We start from the raw sequence: 16,154 nt of genomic DNA on the forward strand, positions 1-16,154 counted from the left end.
AAAAAATATTACACTCACAAAGAAACACTTGTGTTAAACTAATGATTTAACAATTCACACCTTCGCTTCAATCTGTTCTTCTTGAATTTTTTCCATTAAAAAAATATTTTTTTAAAAAATATCTTTCACCGTGACGATAACTTTAAAAAAAAAAAAAAACCCACCGCCTGTGTCTCACGCGCAAAACCGACCACTAACAGGCAAAGCCCACGGAACTTCGAAGTGAAAGAAAGACGTGACCCACGTCACCACGTAATTAACGCAGGCATGACTCCTATATAATATGATGCAGAGCTCCAATTTTCCATTCAGTGTACGGTTAAAATCCTCCGCAAACCACTTCCTGCTCGATTTCTGATCTCAGCAACTTCCTTGTAATCTACCTCTCTATTTAACTTCCCACATATATAAACTCACTAAAATATTGTCTATCCGTAAGAGCGAGAAACAATGGCAAGTGGAGATCTAGAGAGGGGGGCAAAGAACAGAGGAAATAACGCAAATTTCCCTTCATACTATGTTGAAACAGCAGAAAAGCAATGGACTTCATGGATAATTCCCATGTTTGTTGTTGCAAATATTGCTGTTTTTATTGTTGTCATGTATGTCAACGACTGTCCTAAAAAATCTCTGGGTATTGAAGGTAGTTGCGTGGCTAAGTTTCTTGGCAGGTTCTCTTTTCAGCCGTTGAAGGAAAACCCTCTGTTTGGCCCATCTGCTGCTACGTAAGTTTGTTCTCTCTTTCTCAATTTTGTCCAAATTTGTGAGCTTTTATAGGCGTTTTCATGTGGGTTTGGATTTGTTCTTCGTGTTTGATTTGGGTGGGAAGTTTTGTTACTTTTGGATTCAGACTTTGAGATATTGGGTAGTGGTTTCTTCTAATTTGATTTTAGGTGATCTTTTCTTTTGCTTAGTTTCTGGTTCTGATTTTGGTATTTTTTGTTTATGCTTGCGACTAGTTTTATTTAATACTGTTATTTAATACTTGGGCTTAATTGCTTTCATGACAATTCATATTTACTAGGTGTTCGTAAGAAGTATTAGATTAGCAGTTATGTTTTTTTATCTTGCTATTATTGAGAATCTTCTTCTCCACTTTATCTATGTGAAAATTTGTTCTTGCGTTTATGTATTAAGGCAGTGTGGAAATTTAGGGCGATCCACAAAAGTTTTATTACTTTGTTATGGAGTTCAATTTATCCACCAAAGGGCTCTGGAAGAACATTAAACTATTTATAAATTCACTGTATTCCCTCCGCTTTTAGAAGTAATGGACTTTTCAGAACATGAGGTTATTTCCTTTGTATGGTTTATAGATCTAAAGCTACAGGATAAAATTTTAATATGTAATTCAATGAGACTTACTATGCATGTGATCTCTTAAGTGCTGTAGATTCGTGTCTTCATGGGTTTGATTGAGGGGTGTGATGGCATAAATAGTGTTGCATGTCATTAATTTCTTGCTTGACCAATTATTTGTCGCAGTTTGTTCAAATCGATGTGCCTTTACTGCTAGTAATATGGTACCTGTAAGCAGCCTTCTAATTCATGTGGCAGAAGAATTTTGTTCGCTGATCTTTACATGCCAATGATTGTGCAGATTGGAAAAAATGGGAGCTCTGGAGTGGAACAAAGTAGTGCATGGACATCAAGGGTGGAGGCTTATCACTTGTATGTGGTTGCATGCGGGAGTTATTCATGTTCTTGCAAATATGTTAAGCTTGATCTTTATTGGGATTCGTCTTGAACAGCAATTTGGGTTTGGTATGTCATGCTCTCTTCTCCTGTCAATTCGTCTTGTTGATTACGTCCCTTCATCACGCGTGAAGTTGAAATCAACATGCTTGCAAATGTTATAAATCACTGACTGGAAATATCTCATGCCTCGGATATTATTATTGTTGCACTTTAAGCACATCATCAAGTTCTTATTCCAGTCATCTTTGTGTTTTTACCATTTTATTTAAAATCCGATCATCCTAATATATATTTTGGAAAATAATCTGGCAGTGCGAGTTGGGATTATCTACCTAGTATCAGGATTTGGTGGGAGCATCTTGTCTTCACTTTTTATTCAGCAAAACATTTCTGTCGGTGCATCTGGTGCTTTGTTTGGACTTCTTGGAGCAATGTTGTCAGAGCTTCTTACCAACTGGACAATCTATTCTAATAAGGTAGGCTGTTAACCGTTGGTTTCTTTTGCATACATATGAAAGTTTTGTGTTCTCTTATCATCTTAAGATTGATGAGGCCTTGTGTTTTATGGAAGTAATAACTTGACCTAGGAAATATTTACACATACACTCGGCTTTTCCATAGCCACGTGGTCTTGAATTGCTAGTTTTGGTCTTAGATTTTGTGGTTGTTTCATATGGTTCATATATTGTAGCAGATATAGATGCTTTCCTGCTGCTAATTCCTGGAACTAGGACCATGAGACCAAGACATTCTTTAGAGATAGCTTGTCGTGCGGTTGCCTCGTTTTTTTTATTAGAGATAGCTTGTCGTGCGGTTGCCTCATTTTTAAAAAAAAAAAAAACTGGATTCAAATAATTTGCAACTCAAAAATACTCTCATTCTTGTAGATTGCTGCTCTACTCACACTTGTGGTCATCATTGCCATTAACTTAGCTGTGGGAATTCTTCCACATGTCGACAACTTCGCCCACATTGGAGGTTTCGTGAGTGGATTTCTCCTCGGCTTTGTTTTCCTACTTCGTCCTCAGTTTGGGTGGGCAGAAAACCGACATTCTCCCGCTGATGGTCGTGTAAAATCCAAGCACAAGGCTTACCAATATGTATTCATGCTAGCTGCTGCGGTGTTGCTTATTGTTGGGTAAGTTCAAAACCCTTTTTTTTTTTTTTGTTATCAAGCCAAGCAAATGAGTTGGGCTAGATTAATTCAATGCTCCTTTGGTCTTCCCAAACTCCAACTTATCCTCATGAAACCAAGTATTTGCATATCTGCGTGTTTTCTAAAAGCAAGTCCTATTAGTGCAAGAACTTGTTTCTAATATATTTATAACATTATATACATTGCAGATTTACTTTGGCATTGGTAATGCTATTTAAAGGAGAAAACGGGAATGATCACTGCAGCTGGTGCCATTACCTTAGCTGCGTGCCTACTTCAAAATGGAACTGCCGGAGCTGATGAAGATTTTCCCATCTTATCCTCTGTTCGATAATTTTCTTATTCTTTTCATCCTTTCATTTTCTTTGGTTTTCATTTTTTCATTTGTTTGTAACGCTTTCACATATGTACATTGAAGTTGCGCTGCGATTGACTCTGGACATCAAAGAGTATTATAATGCTACTAGCCGCAGAATGCTTTCCCATCATCACAAATGCAATGCTGTCAAGCATGAAGTGACTTGATGTAAAAAAGTTGTTGAATGTTGTTGAATGGGCCATCAGAAATACGTGGAGTGTTTAAAAAAATGACCGGAGACATTCTGGCCTGCGACGTTGACACGGTACTAGTTGCACCAAAACACCAACAACCAATGTTAGTTGAAGGATGACAAGTCATTTTTGCTTGCTTGCCCAAACATTTTAAAACTTTTGAATTCGAGGGTTCGATTTCGTTAGTAATGAGAGTTTCCAGAGAGAACGAGTACCTAAAGAGAAGAAATCATCCGACCAATGACTAACGAGTTGGTGTGGGGAATATTGGAAAAGTCATGATTCAAGTTGGGAACAAATGGAATACAAGTAATTCTATAGGATTTAGTAAGCCCTGTAATGCCTAAATAATCAAGCCTTGGAAGGCCGTGTAGTTGCAGTGGCTGGCGCTCCAGATCAATTTTTTATCTCAATATAAAAAAAAATACTAAGGAAAAAAAAAAACACGATGTGGGTCATTGGATATATCAGTTAGCAATTTAAACAATTTTAAAAAAATATAAAAATAATAAATAAAATGACAAAAAAAAAACAAAAAAGTAAAAAAAAAACTCAACATAAATCTATCTAGAGTATAAAAAAATAAATGTTAAAGTGGGAAACTATAAGATTAGATTTTTTTCACAATTTTCAGTTCATTTTTATCTTACTTTATAAGTTCTGAAACCACAAACGCCATCCCTACTCAACCCACAGTCCATACTCCATACCATATTTCAAACGACACTGAACAACAACAACCATCCTAAGCATTATCTTTCATCCCTTGCGAAAAAGTCTTATTTTCAAGAGGTGAGGCTCACAGAAATTAAAAAAGGAAGTCTAACCATACATTGGCTCTATCCTAAAGCTAAATGCTTGCTCCTGTCTAGTTTGAGAAGAAAAGGAAATGATTTGTTGGTGATAAGAGGTTTGGAACAGAGTTGTTTATCATATTCAACAAAGGAGAAAAGCTATCATAAATCATCATGTGACAAAGAAGAGAGGTCTTGGGTGCTTGCAATCTGTCAGCATCACTCATTATTGTTATTGCTGGCGTTACAAGAGGGACTGTTCGAAAAATGTAGAAGAGGGTTACATTCCGATCTCTTACATATTCTGTACGAGTTTCCCTGTTTTGTTTGAGGATAAGGATGTGAGCTATAGGAGGAAACCCATCGGTATCTCGGTCGTACTGCATTCACATCACAGCATGTATGTCAGCCTGGTTAGAAGATTTGAGTTTATGAGGTGTTGTCGTGCTGTGTTGCGATCACAGAGAAGGGCTTTTGCTTTAATGAATCGTATTGTGCTGATGAAAATGGCACGTGTTGAGACAGTAAAGTAAAACAGGACATTCTCCATTTAAGAAAAAAAAATCATGCAGTAAAGTCTCCTTCCTGTTAATGATTTCTTTCCATTTTCATTTTTGCGTTTATAGTCTCTTGATAAAGTTTGGTCCTGCTGATCTTAAAATCTGAAGGAGTGGAAGGCAGAGCAGGTCGTTTCCTCTTGTTTCAGGCTTAAAATGGCAAAGAATCGAGGCCTCTCTGCATGCTTGTTTTGCATGGTAATAAATACTATGCTGTTCTATGAGATCTTTGCATTGCTTGCTTCAATGTAAATTTGGTTTGTCTTGGCTTGGTCTGTTGATCTAAGGGTAGACTAAGTTTGCATGCTGAAGGTTTAAAATGCAGGCTTGGTTGTAGTGGGATATTGGTGACGATTTTGGGTCATTCTTCTTCAATCAGTAGTCTACACCTTTGCAGGTTGCAGGCCCTCAGTTTGGGCTGCCGACATAGTAGAACATGAGTTTTCGGCTTCTCACCTTTGGGTTACCCATAATAAATAACATGTTTGTTGTTACATTTTAAAAATATTTTAAATTATTTTCTTTACTTTTGTTTTTTATATTTTTAAATAATTTTTATATGCTAATATTAAAAAAAAATTAAAAATTATTATTTCAATTATAATCGTTATCTCAATATTAAACAGCTCCAAATACTGGAATATTTTCTCTAGGTTTTTTATGAGCTTTATTTGACTAGTCCTTTTTTTTTATATAAAGATTTTTTTTATGGGATAACTTATTTAACCCTTTTCATTTAATATTTGGGATTATATAGTTATATGTAAGATGGAATTCTACTATTAAATAAATTCATTCAAAACTTTCAAAAAAAAATCTTTTTTAATTGCATATCACCAAGTCTTTTTTTTAAAAAAATTCATATACCATTTTTAATCAAAAAAATATAAAAAAACAGAGGAACCTAAAAATATATTGCATGATTTATTATTTCTTAAAAATTTTAAAAATATTTTTTATTTTACATACATCATGAACCTAATAACAAGTTTATTAAGTTTATAGAGGGCTTGGTCTAAATTTCAAAAATGTCAAATAATTAATTTGTTTATTTTTAATATTTTAGGATTTACAAACTTATACATAAGATGTATTTTTAATAGTAAAGATAAATCAAGTACATAATAAATAAAGATCTCATTCTCTCTCTCATTTGTTTACTTTTAATATTTTAAAAATATAAATTTATAGACAAGACGTGTTTTCAATATTAAAAGAAACAAAAAAAAAATATAATAAAATATTATTTTACTTTTGTTGAGTTGTCAATTTCATTCCAATTGAAATTTCGTTTTTATTATTGGAATAGTAAATTTGAGTTTTAGAGTCTTCAAATGTTTTATTTTGAAATCATGTATTGTGTGTATAATTTAAAATATTAATTCAACTTATATGATTTTAATTCAAATTTAAAGATAAATTAACTTTAAATTATGGAATATAAATACAATGTTAAGCATCTAAATATATTTTTAAAATTAAAGCAATCCTAAATAGTCAAAAGTAAAGAATTCAACATAAAAAAATTACAAGATACCGAGAAAGTATAAGTGTGTGTGTGTGTATCACTTAGTCTTTTATTTCTCTTTTTATAATAAATCAATCCAAATATGCTTTAATTTATTTCACACCCAGTTATAGTCAGTTATACTATAAGACTCATAGAAATTCGAATTTCAAACTTTTGAAGTTGTGAATGTCATTGTCAAATACCGTAGAACTAAGTAAAATGAAAGTTCAATAAATTAAATATTATAAATACAAAAAAAATATTTATATTTTTTAAATATAAGCAATAAAAGTGATTACCAAATTAACTTTTTTCTTTAATGAATAGCTATGGAGATGCCAAAATCACCGGCAAAATCTAGAATAACTTGAGACCCTAAACGATTAGAGCCATTCCAGCCAAAACGAAACGCAGTTCACAACCCTAGTTGATAATATGGCAGCAGAGTTGAATGATTATCTTTGATAGTAGCGAGTTCATGACCACCACACAACAGTCAACAGAGCTGTGGAAATAGTTGGGCCACTCAAGAGCTTGTGGTTGGACAAGGGAAGAGCTGGACATTGCATTGAGCTACTGGAAATTTCTACTTGGGTATAAGATGTACTAATCAGACTGGGGACCTGCCCTAATGCATGGCATGGCATGGGGCATTTCAATGTTTCCATTTGAATATAAGACGTACTGATAAAGATGCATTAATTGACCGCACGGAGTCATAGGACCGTAGCCATGTCTAGCTGACTTGTGACCATCACAACCACCCACATTATCTTTCCCATGTCCTCGAACATGTTCTTCAAACGCGATCTCCTAAATCCCTTGTAGGGCATGAGCTACCTTTAAAACTTTGACAGTATTAACTGTTTAATTCCCCAGATTAATTCCCAAGATCGCTCTGGTGAATTGGTTTTAGGACAATAACTGGTTACAGTACAAATCTATCACTATTTGTTTCAGAAAAGATGACAAAAGACTGATAAGATTTAGAAGAGAAGCCTGATACAATTGGAATCAGGAATTGACACTTCTGGTTAAGCTTGATTTTACCCTTGATACAGAAACAGAGTTCAAAAACACTACATGGATGATTTCCATTGGATTCTTAGCGTCTAGTGATCATACTAATTAGCCACCAACATAAACAACTTGACAGTTAACATAGATTAATCTAAGACAAATCTTGTATAAACTAAGTCACGTTCATTTGTTACCATTGAAACTTCGTTTTAGTATCTGCCCAACAGGCATTCCCAGCCTGTCCAAACGACCAGATCCAGGGTAAGCTTTACTTGTAAAACTTGCACGCAAGGCAGAGGCACTCTGTGCACTACTCGATCTTTGTTCACCAAAGCCGAGAACCGAGTATCTCTTCGTTGAGCTGGATCTCTCATACTGGGGTCTTTGTTTTGGAGCGCTTAGAGACCTCACCTTAGCCCTTGAAGATTCAGTGTTACACATATAATTTGGGTAGTCAGAGTATCCACTCATGAAGCTTCTAGAGCCACCACTCCTACTGGGGGTGAAGGGACTTCTCTTACCACTGCCACCCCTTGATGATGCGGAGTAGAATTGTGGGCTATTATCAGCAGTGCAAAATGCTTCCTCAACCTCACGAGAGAACTTCAATGGACTTAGAGATTGAACTTCGCCAGATAAGGGGCTTGGAACTGCTTGATGGACTGTGGAGCCTTTTGATGCTGTGAAACTATGACTATACTGATCCGCAGACAAGGAAAGGTGAGAAGGGTGAAAGAGATTTCTAAGTTTAGGACTAATATGTGATTTTCCAGAATCAATCTCGAGGATCTTGTCATCATCAATGGGGCCAGTTCCTGGCGAAGGGGCTTGATGATCCCATGTTCTACCATCCATTCCATGTTCTGACCAATTGAAGGATAAGTGCGCAACATCTTGATCAGCAATTTCTCTGCCTTTAGATTTTGACCCAGTTCTCTGTAAATGTCGAAAACAGGTCCACAAGTGCAAGGTCAGGATTTTAACAGTTGAATAATCATCCAAGGAGAACGGGATAAATATACCTTAAGCATTGATGATTGTTCATATTTTCCACTTGTAGCACGAATGGCATGCTCGGATTTTTCACAGGTTGGCAGACCCTGGAGGTAGTTTAAATATGATCAGCAACACATAGCCTAGGGAAAGCTGGTACCAGCACATAGAAATACAGTCTAAGCATACAGTTATCTGCTTCTAAAAAAAATATCGATAAGCCAATTTCATGAGCACCACAGCCATTTTTGAAGGTTGAATTTAATTGTATAATATGGCTCATTGATTTTTTATAACCACCCTCACCAAACCCACCAAGCTTACATCATTCAAAACCATAAATAATACATGAACCTTAATTAAAGGTGTCTAAAGCCAAAAAGAAAGCTAGTCTCCAGCTCTAAAGAAAAGTAGCCTTGAGTCCATGAGCAAAGCAATTCACTTCTCAAAAAATTCCAGCATAAGGGATTCAAATATGGGAGGGGAAATTGAGTTCCGCTTACAGGGAGGTGATAGTGAGAAGACTTGCTGCTTGAGTGGGAGGATTCAGAAATTTGGGCACGTCCTGCACGCGCTCGAGCCTGCGCTCTCAGCAATGCTTGCATTCGATGAAGCCACTCTGCTGTTCGCTTCCTCTCAAGGTGACCTCTTACCAGTGCCTGAAGCCTCACCAACGCTTTTAATGCTCTTAACGCTCTCCTTGCCTAGATTAATCCAGTAAAAAGTAACCAAGTTAAGCCAGTTTAACATTGCCGTTTGGGTTTTTTTAAAGCATTCCTTATATGAAAAAACATGAAGTTGATGTTTTTTGAGTATTTTTAAATGATTTTAATATAAGGATATAAAAATCATCCAAAAACACCTAAAAAAACCCTTCAAATTCGTGCTTTTTTAGGGAAAAATCACCTTCAGCTGCTTTAACAAACAACCACCAATACTTCAAAGCCTAACAATCATTGCATTGCATTTAATGCTCGTGCAGAAATGCCCAATCCTTTAATCAAGTACGCATTTGTTACATGTAATAATAATAAAAAAAGCATCTCGAGCTGGTCATAGTTTCACTGTTACATTCACCATAGGACCATCAGTTTGACAGAAAAGCTTGAAATCATGGCGCTAAACAGAACAACTCACACCAATTAAGATTTTAAAAGGAAACAGGACAGAAGCCTTAGAGAAAGTCCCAATTGAAAATCCCATCTGACACTACATACATTATAGAAGACAATGACATCTCACTATCCGCCCTCCCCCGAGGGAAAAGATAAATGTTGTGAAAAGTCTTTGATGAACATTGAATAGGAGACAAACTAGAAATAACTCAAGATTTATCGTGGTTTGGTGGTTCGGTAATGTGCCTAAATCCACATGAGCAGAGAGCTTTCATGTTTCACTATGTCAAAATTACATGGTATATATTTACAATAGACCCTAAATTGCGCAAGAAAACATCGTCGCCCAAGGAATCCTAACCGTCCAATGAACATTAATAGAGCCACAAACTACAGCAATAAAGCATTCCACAAGCCTTGACTTAGGTAGTGTTTGAAATCATGGTCATGATTGCTTTTTAAAGTATTTTTTGTTTGGTGACTTAGGTAGTGTTTGAAATCATGGTCGTGATTGTTTTTTAAAGTATTTTTTTGTTTGGAATTATATCAAAACAATTTTTTATTTTTAAAATTTATTTTTCACATCATTATCGTATCAAAACGATACAAGATTACAAAAAAATTAATTTGAAAAAAAATAAAAAATTTTCAAAGGTGCTTCTTCTTGAACCCAAAAACAAACATACTCGCAGCAATACAACTAACCCAACTTCCATCTTTGGACATGAAGGAAACATTTACACTTTTTCGCTACTTTGGTACCCACCCTTACCTAAGACCCAGCAACTAAAAGCATTTAGAGTTGAACCATACTTGGAAACGAGAAACCTCAAAAAGTGTACTGTCAAGTGTCAACAATTTAAAACTCTGCCGTATTCCTTGTCAACCAAAAAAACACCTACCAAATATCCTTGATTTTACTACTATTCTATGTCTAATCCTATTGGCATTACGGGCCAAAATCCATCCAACAACTGTTGACAATGGGAGCTGGGCCCTACAGTTTGGAATATAACACAGGAATTAGACAAACCCATCTTTTTAAATAGAGCATCTCGTTGATAAAGTTATTATCAGACGCTAGTGGTCCAAAAGCAAGCACCTGTACAACAATTCCACACGAAATCAAAAGCATTTAAGCTACAAACATACCAATCAAGTAAACAAGCACACCGATAATAAAAATAAAAAATAAAAAAACCATGAACCTTCACAGAGATAACTAGTTAAAGATTTGGGCACAACGTTTTTGAAATTACATAAAAGAACACCATGACATGGCACCGCTTGAAATTCTTCCTCCAAGATCCAAACCAAAAATAGAACCAGATTATTTGCTTTCAACGTTGAACATCCCAACCAAGATAGAAGGAAGTGAAAATCTTAGTTCCACACGGATTCACGGCCCGGTAAATGGTAGTCTGGTGACTACACAAGTACAAATATAAAAACTGGCTCCATTTATAGTTCAATTGAAGGACTTGTAAATGGAAAAAAGAACCTCCCAAAAGCAATTTTATTCGGACACTGAATACTCTAAGCATAACGACAAAGCAGAACAACTCAGGTGACAGTGCAATGCAGGAAGAAAAAATAGCATTGTAAGAGTGAAAACGAAATTGTTTTAGTAACTTTGTAGACCAGGCAGCTGTAACATGCATCCCATCTTTCAAGATAAAAGGTTCATGACTAAATAGCGCTAATCCCAACAAAATTGGCGAAAAAACATGACTAACTAAAGATAAATAAAATTCTTAACAGGATAGAATAAAGGAATAAACGTTAAGAGAAAAACGTGAGACGAATTATATTACCAGGTAGCCACGAAAAGCAGCTTCGATCTTAACAGCAGCGAAGTCTTCACGTAAGCCAGGACTCCCGCTAACGTACGCAACACTGTTATCAACACACCTCCCGCTGCTTGTTAACCGCACCACCTCTGCAGCTGCCTGCGCGGCAGCAACTGCAGCCTCCGCAACTGCAGCAGTAGCAGCAGCCACAGCGATCGCATGCTTGTTTGGGTCCTCCTCAAACTCCTGCCCGTACAAAACGCCTGCTTTAACGGCTTCGGTCTCTTGTTGTTGCTGTTGGTGATGGTGTTGGTCTTTTTCACGGTGGGACTTGACAAAACTCCATCTCCTTTTTTCTTTAGAACGAGTTGTTACGGGGTGGTCTGGTGGTGGGTCGGGTTTTTTGAGGCCGAGAACGGCACGGAACCATTTGGAAGCTTTGCCCATCAGTGAGAGGGAATTGTTGAGAAGGTTTTGGGTTCTTGGGGTTAGCAATGGCAGGGAGTGAGAGGGAGAGGCTGGTTAAGTTCTAGTTATTAGTTAACTTGGGGTGGAGTGGAGGGAGGGAGTTGAGAGAGGTGAGGGTGTTTGCTGGCATTTCACTGGTGGGTATATAATTCCGGGGAATTTTATACGATTCGGAAAATGATGGCAGGTTAATGGGAGTGTTTTGGGTAAAGCGAGAGTCTATTCGCTTGGTTTGCGCGTGTGATTCAAACGTTGCATGCAGCTTATGTTTTGGTAAAGATGACCTTTTGGATTATTTTATCGGGTGAGTCCTTTCTTTTGTATGAAATTGGATCCTCGTGTAAGTCTCTCCCTCGAGAATTACCATCACTTGCAATTATCATTATTTTTGCACCCAAGGCATAACGGTGGTAGGCATCCTGCGCCTTTCGCTGCCATAGGTTCTAATTTTGGAGTTGCATGCTTGTTAGCCCCGCGCTATTTTATTTGTCTGTTAGGTTTGCAGTATATTCAGTAAGCCGTGAAGATTAGTCGTGGTGCGTGTAAGCTAGCCCGAACACCCCACATTAATCAAAAAAAAAAAAAACTTTATCTATTTAATACTAACCACTCTTCAAGTAACTTTCTCTAGATGGGCAAAATTCAACCTCGTCACACTACTTTCTTCAAGTTATATCGTGGGTTTATCAAAAAAACAATTATAGCATAAAAAATAAGTAGATATTATTAACACGTTTTATAATAAAAAAATTTAATAATAAACAAAAAATATAATATTTATTGGATGGCCTCTCTAAATTTTTTTAAAAAAATATTAAGATGTTGATGTATTAAATTAAATTGAGTTAATTTGTTGAACTTGTAATCTAAATCACAAAAATATGATAACAATGTACAAAGAAAATTAAAATAAATTATAAAGTTTAATTTATAATCAATTCAATACTGAATAAATAAAAAAATATTAAATAAAAAAATTATTTAAATCAACATGACAAACTCATAACCAGGATCATAAAATCAAGATAAACTCATAAAAAATAAATAAAAAATTACAAGGTTTTATCAAAGATAAAATAAAACAATTAATGAAAAATAGGAACATTAAAAAAATCTAAAATAACATAAAATAATCTATTAAACTCGCGATTTAAATTATAAAACTAGTATAAATTTATAAAAAAAACAACTAAAAAAATAAAAAAAAACCTTTATTTAATAGAAAACAAACTACAATAAACTATGAAATTCAATTTTTGAACAACATCCAAGAAATTGGAATAACACCACATGAAAGCAAACTATAATTAACTATGAAACTCAATTTTCGAACAACATCCAATAGATTGGAATAACACCACATAAAAGCAAACTATAATAAACTATGAAACTCAATTTTCGAACAACATAATACTGGAAGATGAAACTGAATAAAAAATAAATAAATAAATAAAAGAAAAAAATTAAGTTATTTTGTGGTGAAATTGTAAAACAAAATATTGAAAAAATAATAAAATAAATCAACTCGGGTCATGGGATTAGGTCATCCATGTAAAAACCAAATTAAAAAAAAATACAAAGCATGATTTTCAATCAAGATAATATTGAAATATAAAATAAAACAATTATTTAGAAAATTGATTAGGATCCAAAACAAACTACCAAATCAACCTAAGTTACCGTGATACTAATTGACATTATCAAGATAAATTAATAAAAAATAAATTAAAAACAATTATAAAGCACCACTCTCAATAAATTTAATATTAAAAGTTAAAAAAAACCTATAAAATTAAAATATAATCTAATATCAATACAACTAAGAAAAAACCATGAAATATAAACTCCAATACAATATAATATGAAAGAATAAAGAAGAAGGAGAAGATTGAGTTATAAAATTGCGAAATTTAAAAAAATATATTATTATAATAAACAGGAATTTGCTCGTGTAGGTACATTAAATTACCCACATCCTCTACTTTTTTGTTCAAAAAATAAAATCACTATTCAGTTAAAAGTGATCGAGGTGCCAATTTATTAGGTTCATACATCCTATCAAATTTTATAAATTGTTCTTATTCTTTTCCAAACTTAATAACATAACTACTTAATAAAATTACACTGGTATTTGGGTTTGATTTTTCCAATGGTTACTATACAGTTACAAGAGAATTATTACAGTGGCGTATCATCTATAGCAAATTTCATTCTATTTCTTTCAGTGGTTGATTTGAAATTTGATTGTGTGCAAGTTTTATAAGATAGAAATCAATGAAAATAAAAATATTTTTTTACCCTGAAAGATATACAAACGCGATCCCTTCTTTTTTTCTTCCATACAAACGTGAATCTAGATGTATTTAATATATTTCCTTCTTTTTTCTAAAAACTTCAATACTCAAAATATTTTATTTTATAATTAGCATAGTTTAACACTCAAAATATTTTATTTTATAATTAGCATGCGAAATTAATTTTTTATATGGTTGTGAAAACAAACTACATGGTTTCTATTAGAATATCCTGTTGGTATTACTATATTTCTTGAAAACTTAGAGCTTGTATAATCTTTTAATTTTCTAGATTCTCTATGCTATGGAAGCTACCAGATTAAACTTGTTAAAAATATTTCAAAAAGAATTGACAATGTTTTTAAAAATTATTAGATTAACTATTGAAAATGTAAAGTTATTTTGTAAAAATACAATGACGTTATATTAGCTTCTACTTTAAAAGCACAAGAAATGATTTAAAAAAAAATAAAAGCTACTTATTTGACTTAAAATACAGGAATAACTTAAAAAATTTACATCACATCATGTTATAACACAATAGAAAAAATAAGAACTTGTTAATTTTTACATTTAAAATTTTTTTATTTTATTTTATTTTATATTAATATCGACATTAAAAATAAAAAAATATTATTTTAATATATCTCTAAATAAAAAAATATTTTAAAAAATAAATTAAATCATATTTTTAAAAAGACTATAATAATCAAACACGCTGCGGTTTGACTGCCAGAAAAGTTGCAAAACACACTCTATTCTCATATGAAGCCTCTGCTTAAAAGTCGACGAGGAAGAACTCCGCACCCGGATATATAAATCGATACCGAAAATATTATTGTTATTATTATTATCAAGATTATTTTTAATCTAATACTATAAAAAGAACAAAATTAACACCTAATCAATACCTTGAAATGTTAATGCTGAGCTGGGACTCTAAGAAAATTGAAACTCGAAGCTAATAAATCTGGACACGAGCCAAGTTATGAGGAGTTATAAACGGTCAATGTCAAAAAGAAGAGGATGTTAATTTAAAGCTGCAGTCAATCTTTACTTTCGTGCTTGGGGATTGAATTTATTGTGATTATTTTTAAAATCACCATACATAATATAATTCATTTAATATTTTTGTCACCGTGAATTGTTTTTTTTTTTTAACATGATCTAATAATAAAAAAAGTTTGATAAATATATTTTTCATATATTTAAGTAGCAATTATCATACAATACACTAAAAAAGAGAGTTTTTCCTGACTATTTGACTGTTCATGTAGACAATGATGTAGCTCTTTTTCTCTCTCTTTTTTATCTCTAATTTTAGTCATTCTTTTCTATTTTTGTTCCCTTTTTATTAAATCTTTTTTTAATGGCATAATTAAATGAGACTGAGTTTAAATTTATGGTATAAATAACAAAATAAAAGACAAAGGAATAGAATGTAAAATATAGAGAAAATTCATGGCGACTATCAAATTTACAATAATTTTATTTTGTTTATTTTTGCTTGGGAGACACTAGAGAAAATTATCAAAAAATAAAGGAATTTGATATTACAATTCCGTCAACTAAAATAACAAAGCTTGAAAAGTTAAAAACCTAACTTTTCAACAAGTTCTGGCCACCAGTGGTCGGCTTGAGACCGGGCACCAGATGATACGTCAGCAACTTAATCTTTTCTCTAAAATACAAGCAGAAAAAACACAAGCCTATAAATACGAGCCTGAATTTCCAAACTCAGACGCATGAGTTTGAGTATTTGGCTAGGTGTATAGGCTTAGCGTTACTGCCTCGCTCATCTCTCTCTCTCTTCTTTTTTACCCTAAACTAATATCCTCCATCTTTTTTATTTTTAGGTTATGTTAATTTTTATTTTAATTAAATTAATGCTTTATTTTTTAAATTTTTTTATTCATTTTTTAAATAGTAATTATTATTTTTATATTTTTATAGTATCTCAAAGAGATTATTGCAATTTTTTTTATAACTGATATAAATAAACTGAATTTGTAGGATATATTTGTGCTTCAAGAAAAAAATAAGCTCATAGATAAAAAAATATAAAAAATTCAATTTTTAAATTTTTTTTCATATTTATCTATTTTTTAAAAGAAAAAAATATTGGCGTAATAGTTTAGTATTTAATTAGAATAACAACTCTTTCACAATTAATGACTTCATTTATTTTTTAAATTTACTTTATTAAA

General features: G+C 33.2%; 2 protein-coding genes across 2 annotated transcripts; one reads left to right on the top strand and one right to left on the bottom strand.

Annotated features, from left to right (window-relative positions):
- The first annotated feature begins 283 nt into the window (after nucleotides 1-283).
- Nucleotides 284-3,345, top strand: LOC105132156 (uncharacterized rhomboid protein AN10929). Its single transcript, XM_011035486.1, has 5 exons — nucleotides 284-725; nucleotides 1,601-1,764; nucleotides 2,011-2,174; nucleotides 2,586-2,836; nucleotides 3,043-3,345. Exons 1-5 carry the CDS (start codon nucleotides 451-453, stop codon nucleotides 3,152-3,154), a joined length of 966 nt encoding a protein of 321 aa, XP_011033788.1. The 5' UTR covers nucleotides 284-450; the 3' UTR covers nucleotides 3,155-3,345.
- Nucleotides 3,346-7,252: 3,907 nt separating this feature from the next.
- On the bottom strand, nucleotides 7,253-11,800 carry LOC105132157 (protein IQ-DOMAIN 14-like). Its single transcript, XM_011035487.1, has 4 exons — nucleotides 11,210-11,800; nucleotides 8,784-8,984; nucleotides 8,310-8,387; nucleotides 7,253-8,223 (listed from the first exon to the last, which is right to left on the bottom strand). The coding sequence occupies exons 1-4, from the start codon at nucleotides 11,630-11,632 to the stop codon at nucleotides 7,471-7,473; spliced, it is 1,455 nt and encodes a 484-aa protein (XP_011033789.1). The 5' UTR covers nucleotides 11,633-11,800; the 3' UTR covers nucleotides 7,253-7,470.
- Between the last annotated feature and the right edge of the window lie 4,354 nt (nucleotides 11,801-16,154).

Source organism: Populus euphratica, unplaced genomic scaffold (assembly GCF_000495115.2).
Source record: "Populus euphratica unplaced genomic scaffold, PopEup_1.0 scaffold39.1, whole genome shotgun sequence".
Lineage (NCBI taxonomy): Eukaryota > Viridiplantae > Streptophyta > Magnoliopsida > Malpighiales > Salicaceae > Populus > Populus euphratica.

Excerpts from the sequence above, each read along its gene's own strand:
- LOC105132157 (XM_011035487.1), bottom strand. The coding sequence starts at position 11,632 with ATGGGCAAAGCTTCCAAATGGTTCCGTGCCGTTCTCGGCCTCAAAAAA. Across the intron at positions 8,985-11,209 it reads CTGCTTTTCGTGGCTACCTG|GCAAGGAGAGCGTTAAGAGC; the intron begins GTAATATAATTC and ends GGATTAATCTAG. Across the intron at positions 8,224-8,309 it reads AACAATCATCAATGCTTAAG|AGAACTGGGTCAAAATCTAA; the intron begins GTATATTTATCC and ends CGACATTTACAG.
- LOC105132156 (XM_011035486.1), top strand. The coding sequence starts at position 451 with ATGGCAAGTGGAGATCTAGAGAGGGGGGCAAAGAACAGAGGAAATAAC. Across the intron at positions 1,765-2,010 it reads TGAACAGCAATTTGGGTTTG|TGCGAGTTGGGATTATCTAC; the intron begins GTATGTCATGCT and ends ATAATCTGGCAG. Across the intron at positions 2,837-3,042 it reads GCGGTGTTGCTTATTGTTGG|ATTTACTTTGGCATTGGTAA; the intron begins GTAAGTTCAAAA and ends TATACATTGCAG.